Source organism: Danio rerio, chromosome 15, assembly GCF_052040795.2.
Source record: "Danio rerio strain M-AB ecotype USA chromosome 15, GRCz13ab, whole genome shotgun sequence".
Taxonomy (NCBI): domain Eukaryota; kingdom Metazoa; phylum Chordata; class Actinopteri; order Cypriniformes; family Danionidae; genus Danio; species Danio rerio.
The window spans coordinates 22,818,250-22,835,136 of NC_141035.1; the positions used below are offsets into that span (position 1 = coordinate 22,818,250).

At 35.9% G+C, this 16,887-nt stretch overlaps 2 protein-coding genes across 3 annotated transcripts in view; one reads left to right on the top strand and one right to left on the bottom strand.

Annotated features, from left to right (window-relative positions):
* Positions 1-16,887, top strand: part of LOC147833651 (uncharacterized) — a 734,785-nt gene that overhangs the window by 90,778 nt on the left and 627,120 nt on the right. The gene's annotated exons all lie outside the window — the stretch shown is intronic.
* Positions 860-16,887, bottom strand: part of exoc3l2b (exocyst complex component 3-like 2b) — a 63,554-nt gene continuing 47,526 nt past the window's right edge. For both annotated transcript variants that reach the window (XM_087284075.1, XM_087284076.1), the window contains exons 6-13: positions 14,448-14,558; positions 13,856-13,956; positions 11,922-12,035; positions 11,702-11,837; positions 11,121-11,243; positions 9,619-9,774; positions 6,029-6,150; positions 860-4,059 (exon numbers count right to left, since the gene is read on the bottom strand). In XM_087284075.1, the coding sequence (XP_087140201.1) occupies positions 3,786-4,059; positions 6,029-6,150; positions 9,619-9,774; positions 11,121-11,243; positions 11,702-11,837; positions 11,922-12,035; positions 13,856-13,956; positions 14,448-14,558 (1,137 nt within the window). In that variant the 3' untranslated portion in view covers positions 860-3,785. The remainder of the gene's footprint in view (positions 4,060-6,028; positions 6,151-9,618; positions 9,775-11,120; positions 11,244-11,701; positions 11,838-11,921; positions 12,036-13,855; positions 13,957-14,447; positions 14,559-16,887) is intronic.

Sequence of the window (16,887 nt, forward strand, 5' to 3'; positions counted from 1 at the left end):
AGTTCAAAACTTAATTCTAATGAGTACTGTGATCTTAATTTATTTGAGTAAATGAACCAATTTGAGCACAGTAAAACCCAGTAAATAAAGAAAACTCAAACCAACTGAGCACTGTTAAACACAATAAGTTAAATATAAGTAATAAGTTTGAGGAATATAAGTTTAGTTAGAGGACACTAATTGCTATAAACCCTTAATTCATTCATCCATTTTCTTTTTAGCCAGTCCTTTTATTAATCTGGGGTTGCCACAGTGGTATGAACCACCAACTTATCCAGCATATGTTTTACACAATGGATGCCCTTCCAGCTGCAACCCATCTCTGGGAAACATCCATACACACTCGTTCACACTCATACACTATGGACAATTACGCTTACCCAATTCAACTGTACCGCATGTCTTTGGACTGTGGTAGAAACTGGAGCACCCGGAAAAAAACATACATATATATATATATATATATTTTTTTTATTTTTATTTTTTTTAATTATTATTACTAAAATTTTATATTTTTTATATTTTTTATATTTTGCTTACTGAAATGCAGCAGGCGTCGTAGTGGCGCAGTAGGTAGTGGGACTAAGCTGACAAGAAAATAAATGAATGAATGAATGAATGAATGTAATGCAGCATTACTTTCAAACTATTTTTTGACTCTTTTACAAAAAAGCTTCAAAAACCACTGAAATTTGATTAAATTTAAAATTGTAGATTTCTTTAATGTGTGTGTATATACCCCTTCTGTTTTTTTTCTTTTTTATGATGTACTGTGATTGTATATTCTCATTTTTCACATAATAAAAAAGCCAACAGTGTCTCAGCCACCTCAGTGAAAAAAGTGAAAGAAACGAAAAGCTGACGCATCTAATCCTCATTTATTAATACATGATTTATTATGTACACAGTAAAATAAAATTTCCACTTACAACCAAAATATCAGTTTACGTCAACCTTTTTCATTTATAGTGTAGCTTCATACAGAGTACCCTAAAATTTACTGAATTGTGGTTTCGTTGATTTCCTTTCCATATTGCTCATATACGGACTCCTCAAATATACGCTGAATAGATGCAAAGTTAGATGAAACATGAGATTTTCAGAAGACAAACTCAGTGGCACAGAAATATACAATCACAAATGTTATCTGAATGATTTTGGTCCATCAGTATTTAGGGAATATATATTCATAAATATATATTTTAGGGTTGTAGTTATTTATGTGGGTTGTTTTTGTATACAGCTGAATGAAATTACTGGTGCAATAAATAAGACTTGCAATACATAAATAGTCTCTCTTGATTTTCTTTCACAGGTAAATCTGCATAATCAAATACATGTATCTTTCTTGACAAGCTAAACGATGACTGGATCACAAAATCATCCACTTAAATATGATAAAAACAATTGAGAGATTAAAGATAACTGCAATTGCATAGTACCTTAAAATCAGTCTTCAGTCATGTGCAACTACAAGAAAAAAGAAAAGAGTAAAATTTCATTCCTATCAATTATTGTCTTAAAAGCCAAAGTGAAAAAATATATGATTAAGAAAAAAACAACTCAAATCAGAGCAGTGTTTCAATCAGTAGTTATGATTTTTACAATACACACTCTTGGGACCCCTGCAATTTAAGATCCTTTAAGACTAGAGATGTCTGCACTATAAATTTAGACCACAAAAATATAAATTGCGGCCCCCAAAATTATTTGAACATTTTTGAATACACCAGATGTATGAAATTCATCTTATTAAGGTCTGTTCGCACCAAGAACAAAAACAACAATTATTGATTTTTAATTTCAGGCCAAACCGTAACTAAAAACATGTGAACGAATTGCTAAATAGTGGCAATGAATCAATAAAATAAGAAAACAAATTGTCAATGATTTGTGACGTCAATGGTGTATGTGCACACAAATTCAGCCGGTGAACTGTCACACCAATACAAAAATCGCCAGCCTGATCTCACGGGGAAACATAAGTATTTTATGATTTGTCAGTTCAATATCTAGTTTGTATGAATTCGTAAGAGTTCAATCGTATGAAAATGTACGTTTTTTACAAAGCACCCAACCCCACCCCTAAACAAAACCGTCATTGGGGGATGAGCAAATCAAACTAAATTGTACGAATGAGATCATACAAAATCACACAAATTAGCCACTTAATCAAAAAGTCACGAGATGGCGTTGACATCGCCACGATTTTGTCTTTGAATTATGGAAATGTATTTCTTTATTCCTGCGCTCGCCTGCTGCTACTGATGCCGCTTGCGTTTACTCGGTCTTTCATCTCGTTTTACGTTTGAACAACTAAATGAACTCTTAAGTCTATTTAACTGAATGTATTTTAATTACATTAAAACATTGATGATGTAAAAGAAAACTTATGAAATCAAAAGTAGTCACATAAACCTTACACAGGAAGTTTCTTGTTGGCTGAAAAACACGATGACTTAATATAATAAGAGAACAAACTCTTAATTCGTGGCCACAATTTAACTAAAACAATTGATCAATTAGTAAACTCTAGTTATGGTTCTTGATGTGAACGGACCTTTAGAAACGAAATGCTGCACGACCTTTTCTGAGAACTATTTTCTCAAGTCCTCAAGTACAAACACATTTTTTGTGTCACAACAATCAATTAAAACCTCACTTTTAGTTGTCATTTCGAACAGTATATCCATTATGTGTTTGTAAAAACCAAACAAATGTCCTTGTAAAATACTTGAAAGTGTGCTTTTTTTCCAACAGGGGCTCATTGCGAAAACATACCCTCGTTTACATTTCAGGAGAGCGCGAATTATGTAGCCAGAGCTACGTATGGCTGCATTTCATCTCTAAAACAAGCGCTACGCGGCAGTATGATGCCACTGATGGCTTCTGTTTCTTTTTGTACTGACCGCTTACCATTTGTGTAAACGTCTTTTTCACTGTTACCAGTTTGCCTAGTAGCTAGAGACCCAGAGAGGAGTTGACCGCGACGATGGGGTTCAAGTCTGGCAAAGAACCATTTCAGAAAGCAGGAAAAAAAAGGCAAAAAATAAAATAAACAAGTAAATGAGAGGGTGAGAACATGGTAAGATCTAAAAAAGTGGTAAAAATAAGGTGGCCACGAGGGCTTTTTTTCTGGATTGCTCTTGAAAACACTGTGGGTAGGGTTTAGGGAAGGGGTGATCGGGTCAATCAATGCTTTTGAAAACACTATCGGTTGGGTTTAGGGAGGGCGGGGGATGGGAGGATCAGTCAGTCAGTCAGTCAGTTAGTCAGTCGACAGCAGCCTCTGGTGGATTTATGTGAGAACAGCAGGTTCAAATGGCACTGGCAAGAGAAATTTGAGATCTGAAAAAGTGTACACAGCGGCCTCTGGTGAATTTGCGAAAACAAAAACTGAAAAAAAAAAACGTAGCTCCTGGGACGTATTTTGCACTGTCCAGAAATATATACAGGGTTACATATCAATAATGAGCCTGAATTTTTTTTTTACAGTATGACACTTGGTTTGTTTTTTTTGCTATATAATGCAGACACATTCACACCCTTTTAAAGTGTGCGTAAAGTGCCAACATGTTTTTTGGTGCCACTGTGATCCACACAAGCCTTCGCAATGTTAGTTGTGCAAAAACCGTTGTAGTGATGCCAACTGTAGTGTCATTTTCTCAGATATCCTGCAATTTCAAGCATCTCTATACGATGTCTTTATTTAGGTCCATTTGAAAAGACAACACCACTAGCAGACATTTTAGTAAATTCATTGTTCCAGTGCTCTGTGAGATGAGTTACAGCACATCGTCGTGGTTTTCCCTGGTCGGAGTCCTTCTTCTCCGCATGCTGGAAAAGAGGTTGGAGGCAGTGAGGGCCACACGGCTCAGGCCTAGATTTAGACAGTGCACTTCTGACGTCACCGGCACCTCGGCGAACAGAGCCCTGTCCCGGGACACTCGGGCCACGCTGTCGCTGTTCTCGATGTCTTTCACTATATTCAGGATTTCCTGCCTCTCGGTTTGCCGGGTCATTCCGCGGATGTTGAGTATGGCAGAGACGTGCTTTCTTCTGGAAAACATAGCAACTATTTGGTCACTACATGAATCATATATTGTCGTGTTGGCAATACATGTACAAATAGTCAAATGATTTGATATTTGTGTATCTGTTTTCATGATTTATTTATTTCTGATAACCACTGATAATGCCCATTCAACAGAGCAATAACATTCAAAGTGGGTGTTGACTTTCATTATAATAATTTTTTTGATTGCAAAGCCATGACACCGTATAATCATGCCTAGATTGTTGGTGGTGTTCTCTGGGTAGTAAATTTGAACAGTATTAAGCATGAAAAAGGAGAAATACTACAATAGTTGGAAGGTGAGTGAAATACTTCAAATGTACTGGAACAGACTTTTGTATTAAAAATGTTTATGGCCATAATTTATTCATTGATTCATTTTCTTTTCGGCTTAGTCCCTTTATTAATCCGGAGTCGCAACAGCGGAATGAACCGCCAACTTATCCAGCACATGTTTTAAGCAGCGGATGCCATTTTGGCTGCAACCCATCTCTGGGAAACATCCACTCATACACTACGGACAATTTAGGCAACCCAATTCACCCGTACCGCATGTCTTTGGACTGTGAGGGAGAGCGGAGCACCCGGGGAAAACCCATGCGAACGCAGGGAGAACATGCAAACTCCAACGCTAACTAACTCAGCCGAGGATTGAACCAGCAACCTTTTTGTTTGCATTTTTTGAGTGCATATTAAGATATTTTTGATGAAATCCGAGACCTCTCTTCCCCTCCACAGACATTAATGTTCATGAGATGTTCAAAGTCCAGAAAAGGAATCAATGGTGACAGATCAGGGTGCGCGCTTACCACAGGTAAGCATACTGCGCTGCTGACTCGAATGACAATACATTGTACTGCTCAGAATAAATGCACACCCTGACCTGGTGCAAAAGAGAAGACAAAAGCAAACAAAGTTGTTTGTACATTTCCTTTGCCAAATAAAAGCATTCTTGGAGCTTTGTATGATTACAGTTGAACCACTGTCAAATAGAAAGTTCTGACAATATGTTTGGTTCCTTTTCAGGACTTTGAACGTCTCATGACCCTTGCTGTCTACAGAGAGTCAAGAGAGCTCTGGGATTTCATCTGAAATATCCTTACTTGTGTTCAGAGGATAAATGAAGGCCTCAGGGGGTTGAAACCAAAATCAGGGTAATAAATAACAGAATTTTCATTTGAGGACTAGAGATCATTACACTTTACTTTCCTTCGGCTTAGTCCCTGGTTTATCAAAGGTCACCACAGTGGTCTTTGTAAAGTTTCCATGTAATAAACAGTATAAAAAACCCCTATAACCCTGTCTGGGTTTGTTCTGCATTAACAAACAATTAAACGTACATCATTCCTTACGTTACAATGCTGAATAAACAGCAGCACCACAAATCCTCATTTAACCTTTCCAAAATTGGCTCCTTTGCATTCAGTTTTCCTAAATCATAAAACGTGCAAAGATACAGACGGCAGGTGGGAGAAGTTCCAACTGTGCATTGGTTTAAAACCCAAAGGTGTTGCTAATGCTAAACAATGGAGGCCGCAGCACATCTAGGTCATGCATTTGAAGTTTGGAAGCTTTATTTAGCAAGCATTCCACAAAAGAGCGCTTCCTCTGGATTCTGCAGAACTCTTGATTAGGCAACTGCCCTCTCTAGGTTAAAGCAGGGAGCTCTAGGTCAGGCCCTGGCAGGATGCCGGTGTTTTTGCTTTGTCTTCGTGAGGATCCAGAGCTGGACGACTGTACATCTTTCATGCGAATCTGGGATAACCAAACAGTCTCCCATAAAAATCAGGAAACCGCAAAGGTCTTGTTTGCTTTTACAAGCCCCTCTTTTGCTGTCAAACAGAATGTCTATGTTTTGTCAGATGACCTGAGCTCTCTGCTTTCTGACCTCGATCATATCAGAGGCTGCAAGGTGTCCCAGAGTAGCGGCCCGTCGACGTTCAAGACACTCACCGTATGTCCGGGAATTCCCGTACCAACACGCCAACTTCCATCTGGATGGAGGGAGTGTCTTCCAAGAGAATGATCTCTGAAAGGTGAGGAATAGCGCTGTCGAGCCAGGAGGCTGAAGATTCCTGGAGAGAAGCAAACAATCAGGATAAAGTCGGAACAGACTGCTAAAACATTCTGATGCCGCAACTAATCAGTTATAGAATGCTTAAAGTAAGTTCAGATTGAAGTCAGCATAAAACAGACGTCATGATAGTCCTTATTATGTGTTTTCACATTTTAAACGGTGAACCCTGGATCACACAATTATTAGCTTAAAGGTGCAGTATGTAAGTTTGATCACCCAGTGGTTGAACTAGGTATTGCATGCCTGGTTCAAAACAACCACAAGCACAAGCACAGGTTGTCAGATTGACAACACCAACAGAATTTCGAGCCTAAAGGTTGATTTAAGTCGTGTTCTAAATAAAAGCAATGGCACGCGATAGAAGGAATATTTTCCATATTTCATTTCTTTCTGAAATTTATATTTTATAAACAGTTTCTTTGTTTTGCAGCTAAACGACAGGATTAACCAACAATGATCCCCTCAGGTACACCTCATGTGCTTTATTCAGTGTTAAATGCTAATTATGTGAGTAGGAATGCCATATTACATGACATTTATTGCCATACTACTAAAAGCAGCAGCAGATAGTTCACCTCAAAAACACAGCTCTAGCTGACCAGAGGACAGTAAATTTGATAGATATGTAGAGATTTCACATCCAACTGTTCCGGAATATAAACTTTGAACTCAAAAATATAGAGTTGAATAAACTTTAAAACTGTGACTTAGTGCAAGCCAACTCATTTCAGTGATTCAGCATCTACATTTAATAATGTTAAAGAGATTTAAATTAGACTGTAATTAGAATTAATTGGATGATACGCCTTACCATTTCGTTGGAGTGCACTATTCTGTGCTTCTGAATGGTTTTATTTAAATTTGTCATGTTTCTTCTGGTGCCAACAACCAAATTGCTTATCACTCATCTCCTCATGTAGTGTATAGTTACGACACGGGGTTACAATATAGCCTACTCACCTAATTTTTACATTTGTAATATTTATATTTATTGCTTATTAATAACCACCTTATGTCGAACTCTTAATCAGTGTCTCATTTCCAAATTTGTTAAAGTCCATCATAGATCGCATTTCAGTCGTGGGCACATACTTTGAGAGCCTTTCTGACTGACTGACTGACTGTATAACTGACAGGTTAAATGACCAAAACAAAGACAGACATTCCGGCAAGTAACACACATTTTTAAAGCAGAATATCTGACTTCAGCATTATTTTGCTGATAAACAAGAATGTGCACATATATTATGGCATTTTTATGCTTTAGAAGAGTCAAAATCTTACAAACAGCACCTTTAATGCCTTGCCTGAAGATCTAAAAGATCGAAGGCAGTAAAGGACACATGTAATCTGCCTTCAATATCCCACAATACTGTGATTTCCATTCCTGACTAATTTAATTAGAAGAAGTTACGTCTGGGGAGAAGAAGTGAAGCAGAATTTTGATTTGGACATCCCTTGATGCCTTCCTGCCTTAAAAAGTAGCATTTTAGAGCTTTCAGGTGCAGCTTTGTTTTAAAATATTGCTAGCATGCTTTTAGCACATTGCTAACATGTTGGCACCATGTCGAAGCACATTGTTCAAATGAATTAACCTGTTTCAGCACACTGATAACATCTACCAATGACTTCCTTTCAGCATGCAGTTGCATGTTGTTAACTTTTTTCCCTATGTTGTTAGCATGGTTAACTAACCTTTGCTTGTGATATATAAATGACAGGCAGCTAGATAGGTAAATGGTCTAAAAGACTAGTTTGATAATGCTTGGAAAGAGGGAGCATTTAAAAATGTGAATATTTCTGAATCCAGACTTATCTTGTTATGAAAAGCCTTGCCAAATGTTTAAAACTTAAAGAAATTTGTGGTTGCTAAATGACAGTTCTAAATGAAGATTGTGGGGTGTTTCTTACAATTCAGGCATTAATGAACATGCTGCTAAAAGCTATTGTGTTTTATCTTATTGCTATCATGAATAAACATTTTGTTAATATAAGTATCATTTAACAGGTTTCTATGTTTTAGTAGCCTTAATTGGTAAGTTGCAAGCATGTTTAGTCCATTGCTAGCATAAATTGTAATGTTACTACTTATATTTTAAAACATTTCGTTTTAAATACACATTAGCAAAACTCTCTTTAGCATGCTTTTGCACGTTGTTAATATAAATTACCATGTTGTTAGTGTCGTAGGTGTGTTTCTAAACTTTGCTATTGATAGATAAATGATAGGTAGATAGATAGATTAAGGTTTGAAGATCTTGAACTTGTACTGTAGGGTAAATTTTAGCCTTTAATAACACATGAAAGTCTATATAACTTTATGTAGTTCCGTGTTGTTCATGTCAACCGGATATCTGATCAGTTAGTATGCCTTTCAAAATTTGGTCTCAGAAAGCGATGATGATGTTAATGGTGATGATGATGATGATGAAACAACACCAGCTTAAATATAAGCCAATTGTCATATTTGATTTCTTCATGACTTCAAACTCAACCTTTTGGTTCTAAATACGGCATTTTCCAAAAGTACAATGTACAATGACTTCTGACAGAATGCCAAAGATCACAGGCCCTAAACAGCTCTGTACAATCAGAAAAGGCTATTTTTACTCTGGTGTCTGGAAAAACAAAAACCTAGAGAATTAAGTATAGGAGCACATGTTGTTCCAATCGCGGGTAAATATCTGTATGCCCATTACACCAAGGCAGTTCTTCCTGACTCTCAGTTTGACCTTAAAGGCAAGTCATGGCTTCAAAGGACCAGGCCAGGACATTCTTCCATAAACAAAGGCATCCTGTTGTCCACCGAGGTGACAAACGGATGTTTTAACTGGAGCAAGGGGCGGACGCTGCACAGGGGAAAGCAGCATTTGGGTGGGTCATAGAGATGCCCTTTGGAGCTAAGGGCCTGTTTGGCCATCTGCCTTCTATGCCCGCTCCTGAAGTGCCCATTCTCTTCAAAACATCTCTTTTGTTTGAAAGTTGCCTGATGATTTTGGGTGATTAAAGGATACTTAAAAACAGGACATGACATTGTGTTAAATCTGGGATTTTTCAAAAAGGATTGCATTTGCGTTATTTGAGTAAAATTTATTCTTTAGATAAAAAGACTAAAAATTAATCTCTAAATGTTCAGGAAAGTCTCAATTTTCCATGTTAAATTATTTTACTGTATTATACTGTATGAGGTCAATTTGTTTCATACCTAAAAAAGTATAAAAATTTCATACACTATTATCATCATTACAATCATACTCGTATAATCATTCATTTTCCTCCGACTTAGTTCCTCATCTAACAGGGGCTGCCACAGCAGCATGAACCGCCTCATTATCAAACTCAGTAATTTAATTGGTTTAAATTTTTTTTTGAATATCATATCTTGATCAGAAATATTAACTAAAACATTTAGTTATAGAGAGAATTTGGGAAAAAAACGTTAACGTTAACTAGAAAAGTGACTCACCAGCTCTTTGAAGAGTGTTTTTAGGTGCTTTCCTTCATCCCGAAGGCGTCCAGCCATCCTCTTCCTCATTTTGAGAGAAGTGCAGATGATTCTGCCCCTCATAATGGCCCGCACATATTCCGTCATCACACGCCGGTGCACCTCCACCACCAGGACCTAACAGGACACAGAAGTGACAGACAACAGTCGGCTGGTGCTTTTAAAATCCAAGACCATAATATACAGTATAATCCACCATAATATATTTTATTTCATTCATGATGATTTTGTTTTCCACCAATGCAACCCAGGGAGCTGAAATATAATTGGCTTAACTGGCATTGGGTGGCTTAAATGACCATAACAAAGACGTTGTTTGTTTTGGCCCATAACACCTACTTTCAAAGCAGAATATCTGATTTTAGCATTATTTTTCAGATAGACAAGAATGATCACTTAGCATGTTTCTTAAATATCTTCAAACATATTATGGTATTTTTATGCTTTAGAAGACTTAAAAACGTACATACAGCACCTTTAATAGAAAAAAGCTTTGTCTAAAGATCTGAAACAGCTTTGTATGCTTAAACTTAGGGTACTAAATGAACATAAATAACTAAATCAGGGGTCACCAACCCTGTTCCTGGAGAGCTACCTTCCTGCAGAATTCAGTCCCAACCCTGATTAAACACACCTGAACCAATTAATAGTACCTAAAGCAGCACTTGATAATTACAAACAGGTGTGTTTGGTCAGGGTTGCAACTGAAATGTGCAGAAAGGTAGCTCTCCAGGAACAGGGTTGGTGACCCCTAAACTAAATGAATCTTTGCTTACTACCACACTAAAGTCTTGCTAGAAATTTTGTCAAAAGTAGAAAATGTTGGTCAAAATGTACATTTAGACACAAATTTTTTTTATATAGTTCAATTGACATGTTGTTCTAGCTTAGTGTTTCTCAACCATGTTCCTGGAGGACCATCAATACTGCATGTTTTGGATGTCTCCTTTGTCCGTCACACTCATCACAGGTATTTCAGTCTCTTCTAATGAGCGGATGATCTGAATCAGATGTGTTTGGTTAAGGAGAGCTAGAAAATGTGCAGAGCTGGTGGTCCTCCAGGAACGTGGTTGAGAAACACTGCTCTAGCTGACTAGCGGACAGTAAATTAGATAGATATGTGTAGATTTCACATTGAACATCTCCTGAAACATACACTTTGAACTTAAAAATACAACTATTGAATTTGTTTATTATCTTAAAAGAAGATAAGTAAATAGTAAATAGATTTTATTACTCATCACCAATTTGAATCTTAAAAAAGCATTTTAGATACAATGAATAAATAATATGAAAAGCTGAATGCATTTTCTTTAGTAATCTGTTATTGTTAATTTCTGTTATCGTCTGCCAGGATGTACTTTATCTCTTACTTTAAAAAAAAAGATTACTACGTTATTTCATAGTTCCATTTTTTTTTTTTTTGATGAATGAAAACTGACATTCCAAACACTTCAGTTTACCTCATAAGGTGGGTTGTCCATCCTGCGAAACTTCTTGAAGTGCTCTTTAATGAGTGCCTCAATCTGCTCAAAAGGCTCAGTGTTGCTCAGCCATTTCCGTTTAATCAGCTTATCAAAGAAGGGCTAGGAGAGACAAGACAGTAAGAGCTCGATTACAAATTACATCAACAGTATACACTGTACAGTATGTACTATATTTGTCTTCATCAGGATGTGAGGGCTTTCAGATTTAGAGTTGAGAGAGTCCAGCTAACTTCCTGTTGTAGTCCCACTTTGACAAAAAAAAAGGATGCAGCTAAACTATGCGACCCATGAGAGCTGGTAATGCCAATCCACACAGCGGCATCAGGCCAAAAACATCTAATTCGCTAGTGTTTTTCACACAGCGCTGCTATTTTCGAGTCTCAGAGCCAGTCACTGTGCAAAACAACATCCTTGAGAACAAGCCATAGGGGAAATGCTGATAAGATATTCTTTATATTCTTGGACAGAGGCACATGATGAACATGCGGTATCTGAAGATTATGTGCGTGCAAACATGTCTGAGTGAGGAAGCGAGGGGTGATCGGTGGCAGCCTCACCCTGATATGCTCGAAAAGCCTGTCGTTCAGCACTCGCACACTCAGGTTGACTATCCTGTCCAGAGCGCTGTTGGCACGCCGGATGGAGTCCTCGCTGGTCGAGGGGTCACACTGGCCGCAGCGCTGCACAAAGCTCCTAAACACAGCAAGTTTTGATTATAAACACTGTAAAAGAAGCCAAGAGGCTTGCAATGTAAAATGACTTGTTGAGGGGGCAAACCTGAACGATGGACAGCAGTTGGCAAGGGCAATGGTTTTAGCGATGTAACCATCTTCATTTTCTCCAAAGCTGCTCACCAGCATCTCATGGAACATCTCCACCTTCCTCTGAAAACTGTATGATGAAAACAAAGCTTTTAAGGATGGTGAGGTATCAATATGATGCATTTTGTTACATTTCAATATTGTTCAACAGTGTCCTTGTTTCAGTGTAGTTATTTAAAGCAATAGTTTACCCAAAATGTAAAATTCTGCCACATTTTTACAAATCTATAAGATATTTTTCTTTTGTGGAAAAAAAAGGTACTTTGAAGAATATTAAGAACCAGACAATTGATGCTAGGCATTGATTTATATATATATTTGTCCCTTCTATTCAAGTGAGTGGTCAACAACAACTGTCTGTTTATTAAGATTCTTCAAAATTATACATATGTATAAAACATACAGAGCTCGAGGGTGAGAAAATAATTTTTGGAGGTAAATTGCCCCATTGAGAACTGTTAAATAGTCTTTAACAATATGTACTTGCATTGGAAGCTATAAATATACAAATATTTTAAATTAATCAATACATTAATTACAATAAATGAATGATTTTATTCAGCAAGTATCGATTAAATAATCCAAAATGGATAGTTAAGTAAGAAGAGATTTGAAAAATTATCTTATACTAACCAAAACACACACACACACACACACACACACACACACACACACATATATATATATATATATTTATATATATACACATACATATATATACATACATATATATATATATATATATATATATATATATATATATATATATATATATATATATATATATATATATATATATATATATATATATATATACAGTGGGAGAAATAAGCATTCAGCTTATCACAATTTTTCATCACATGTTGGTAATAACCAAAGAAATCCATATACACAAAGTAAACAATATTAATTCGTTTTCAAATTAAGTTATGTGTAATAAAATTAAATGACACAGGAAAAAGTATTGAACACAGGAAGAAAGGGAGGCGTTGAAAGGCAGTGAAAGCCCAGACAGCAGCTGAAATCTCTCAGTAGTTCTTCAGCAACCCTCTGCCCTTCTTCATTGTATATAAATATTAGCTGCTTCAGTCCAACCTCTACATAATCACATTGATAAAGATGAAACCAGCAAGTCAATGATCCAAAACAGCCAAGGAAACTCTCAAATGGTTTCAGAAAAAGAAAATCAATTTGTAGAATGGCTCAGCCAATCACCTGAACTGAATCCAACCGAAAATACAAAATGTGACTTCATTCTGGGTGTTTCCCAGTGTTGGGTTGCGGCTGGAAGAACATCCGCAGCATAAAACATGTGCTGGATATGTAGATAGTTCATTCCGCTGTGGCAACCCCAGATTTTTAAACGGATTTAGCCGAAAAGAAAATGACTGGATGAATAACTTCATTTTCAATATGAGAGGCATCTTTAAGATGTCATCACCATATTGTTTTTGAATACATTTCAGTAGTTCAGTAGTTTCTCCTTCTGTCATTCCATTGTTGCAATTTTTTTTTTAATTTTTAATGTTTGTATTGTTTAGGTTTTTCCAAAATCCGGTTTACTTCCAGGTCAACAGCTGCTTTAGAATTTATTTACCCAGAAAAAAGAAACATGACATGTTGAATACTTTCCCCCAACTGTATTACTTATGAAATCTATTATTTATTCAATAAATATTGCATATATTTTGGTAAAAAATATAGTAAGAAGGTTTTATTTAGATATATGATATCAGTTTTAAAAAGCTGTTTTCTTTTTAAATATATTTTGAATTGCAATTAATTCCTGTGATGGCAAAGCTGAACTTTCAGCATCAATACTCCAGTCTTGTAAGTGTCATAGGTGTCCAGTCTTGTAAGTGTTGTAGGTTTCATGTTTTATTTCCCCACCTGTACAGAAAATCTGCCAGTCCATTGAGACTGCACTGTGCAACCCGTGAACCCAAATGTCTGTTTACAGCCGCAGATCTCTCAAGATCCTCCTGTAGCCTCTGTAATCAAAAAATTAAATCTGGTTATGATGTATACCACACCTGCTAGAAAAATATTTAACTTCCTCGACTTTGTATTAAAATATCTTCCTCAAACAAACTCTTACTAATTTATCAACCAAATAAAGTGACTATCCTCAGAATATCTTGCATTTTTACTCTTTATGACCACTAGGTTGCAGTACAGAGCCTGCAAAAACAATGTGCTGTAATGGAAACAGGCTCACAATGGGAAGTGTTTATTTACTTTGGCTCCAGCTAGAGGATGATTTTCTTGTTATACAGAGGTGCGTGGATGAAATTTCTTACGTTTTATTTTAACAACAGACCCAGTGTCTAAAGATTGCAGACGGCAATGAACAGTGGGCCATTATATACGCAAAATCAATACTGAGAAAATGGATTAAAGTAACATGTGATATCACATGCTGATGCTCTCATACGTCAAGCACAATACCTTATTATATACATAACAGATTGCAAATGTTGACCTGAATAACTGTGCGAGCCAGGGGTATCTGATACTCCTCGATGTTCAGTGTGTCCAGCCATCTCTTCTCCTCCTCCTCTAGAACCTGAGAGAGCTCATTGGTCACTTTCCCCTGGAAAACACAACATTTCAACACACTCATTAATAGCATCCTTGCTGTGAGAGTGGGAGGGCATGCAGGGGCCTGCAATGGGGATAGATGAGACACTGCATCCGAGATAACGTTTTTGAACCATACTGCAGTAAACTCCATCATACTGCATACATTGTAAAAATGTTTTGACAAAAAGAGACAACAAATATTTTTATGTTGCTTTAACTTATTTAAATAAGGTTTTGACTTCATTTTTTTTATTCATACCAAGTTTAACTTAATATTTTTAGTCAGTTTGATTGATGTAAGTTGAGATGACTAAAAAAAGTTAAATTGATTCAGCTAAAAAGTTGAAGGCAGCAAGAACTTCTTTTACAGTGTACTGTATATTATAGTTTTTACACCACTTTGTAAATGAATGCTATAGTACACTGTAGTATTAGTGAACTGATGAACTAATAAATACTGTGGTATACATTTGTTTTTACTATAGTAAGCTGTGGTGTACAGTATTGTAATACAATTTACCCTATTTTTACATTAGTTTATGTTGCTATAGTTGTTGTATCACCACAGCAACTATAAAATTACAGTTTACAACAATAACAGATTAATTAAAGTACTTTACTATAGTATGGTTCAAAAACACTGTAGTATTGACTATAAATATTACCGTATTGTTTTTAATGTGGGTAGGGAGTCACTCACTAAGGGGCTATATGTAATAACATTAATATAATAATATTTTAAAGTTTTTTAATAATACATTTTTTTATCGTCAATATGTAAACTGCTTCAGGTGGCATGTAAATTTATATTTATGTCAAAAAGGAACAAGATGCATTTGCTATAAATAAAAATCGAAAGAATTTGTCTTTTTATGTAATATCTCAAAAGCCTCTCGATTCCTCTTCGACTCAGTGTTTCTCAACCACATTCCTGGAGGATCACCAGCACTGCATGTTTTTGATGTCTCCTTTGTCTGTCACACCCATTACAGGTCTTTCAGTCTCTGCTAATGAGCTAATGATCTGAATCAGGTGTGTTTGGTTAAGGAGACATGGAAAATGTGCAGAGCTGGTGGTCCTCCAGGACCGTGGTTGAGAAACACTGCCTTAACTTATCTGCAAAATTTGAATGTTGCATTTAACATTTGTGAATTAAGCATTGTTTCTGTCCCATGGGACAAAATAATAAAATCACTTCATGGGAAAATAGTGCGATATTTCAAAAATAAAAATGAATGTTTCTGCAAGCTGAGAAACCACTGTAGCTATTTTTCTAACAGACAACACATCCAATAACAACTGCAGTCATGTTATCTTGCGTATGTAGATTGAGGATGGATTTTTCCACTGGTATCTTTAAAATGATTAATTTTTATTTATTTAATCATTATTAATCATAATTTCTATCATTATTAATGATTACATTCTTTTAATAGTGTGCAGATTAATCCAGTTATCCAATCTTAGCTATTCGGGGCATTGGGCAACAAGAGACCTCATTAAATAAGACTTCATTGCAAAAATGCTTTTTTCTAGTCTTGTTTGTAGTCCAATATATACAAATTCTTAAATCAAGAAGCATTTTCTAGAAAAGAAAAAATATTGGTTTTAGTCAAAATTGAGTGTTTTTCCTTAAAATAAGCAAAATAATCTGGGATTGGGGTAAAAAAACATAATCTTATGTCAAAATAATAAAACAGTATTATTTATTTTCCTAGAGATGGGCATAATCTAGAAGGGCATCCGCTGCGTAAAAAACGTGCTGGATAAATTGGCGGTTCATTCCGCTGTGGTGACCCAGGATTAATAAAGGGACTAAGCTGAAAAGAAAAAGAATGGATGAATTTTATTTATCTTACCCCATTGGCAGATTATTTTTGCTTGTTTTAAGGACTAAATACCTATAATTTTGACATATTATTTCTTAAAACAAGACAATATTTTTTGCTTGTTTTGAAAATGCTTTCTTAACATTTTTTAGATATTTGGACTAGAAACAAGGCAAAAAATCTTTGCAGCTCCATCTTGTTTGCTTGCTTGCAGATTAAATTACTGGATACATTTCTTGAGACGCATTGAAACTGTCATTTGATTTTACCTTCTGTGATCAGATAACATTAGGTCAAATCCAATCATTGTTCAATGTATCTTGAGAAATGTATTTATTAAATATATTTCCATCAGCTTGAGCAAATCCTTTTATCAAATAAAAAAAATCAATCAGTCTTTGTGTATCACATATGGTCACATCATGCAGATGCATGGCTCATACTTAAAAAAATGTAGAATAAAGGCAATCTCGAACAAACACACAACAATAACAGTAACATTGTATGCAA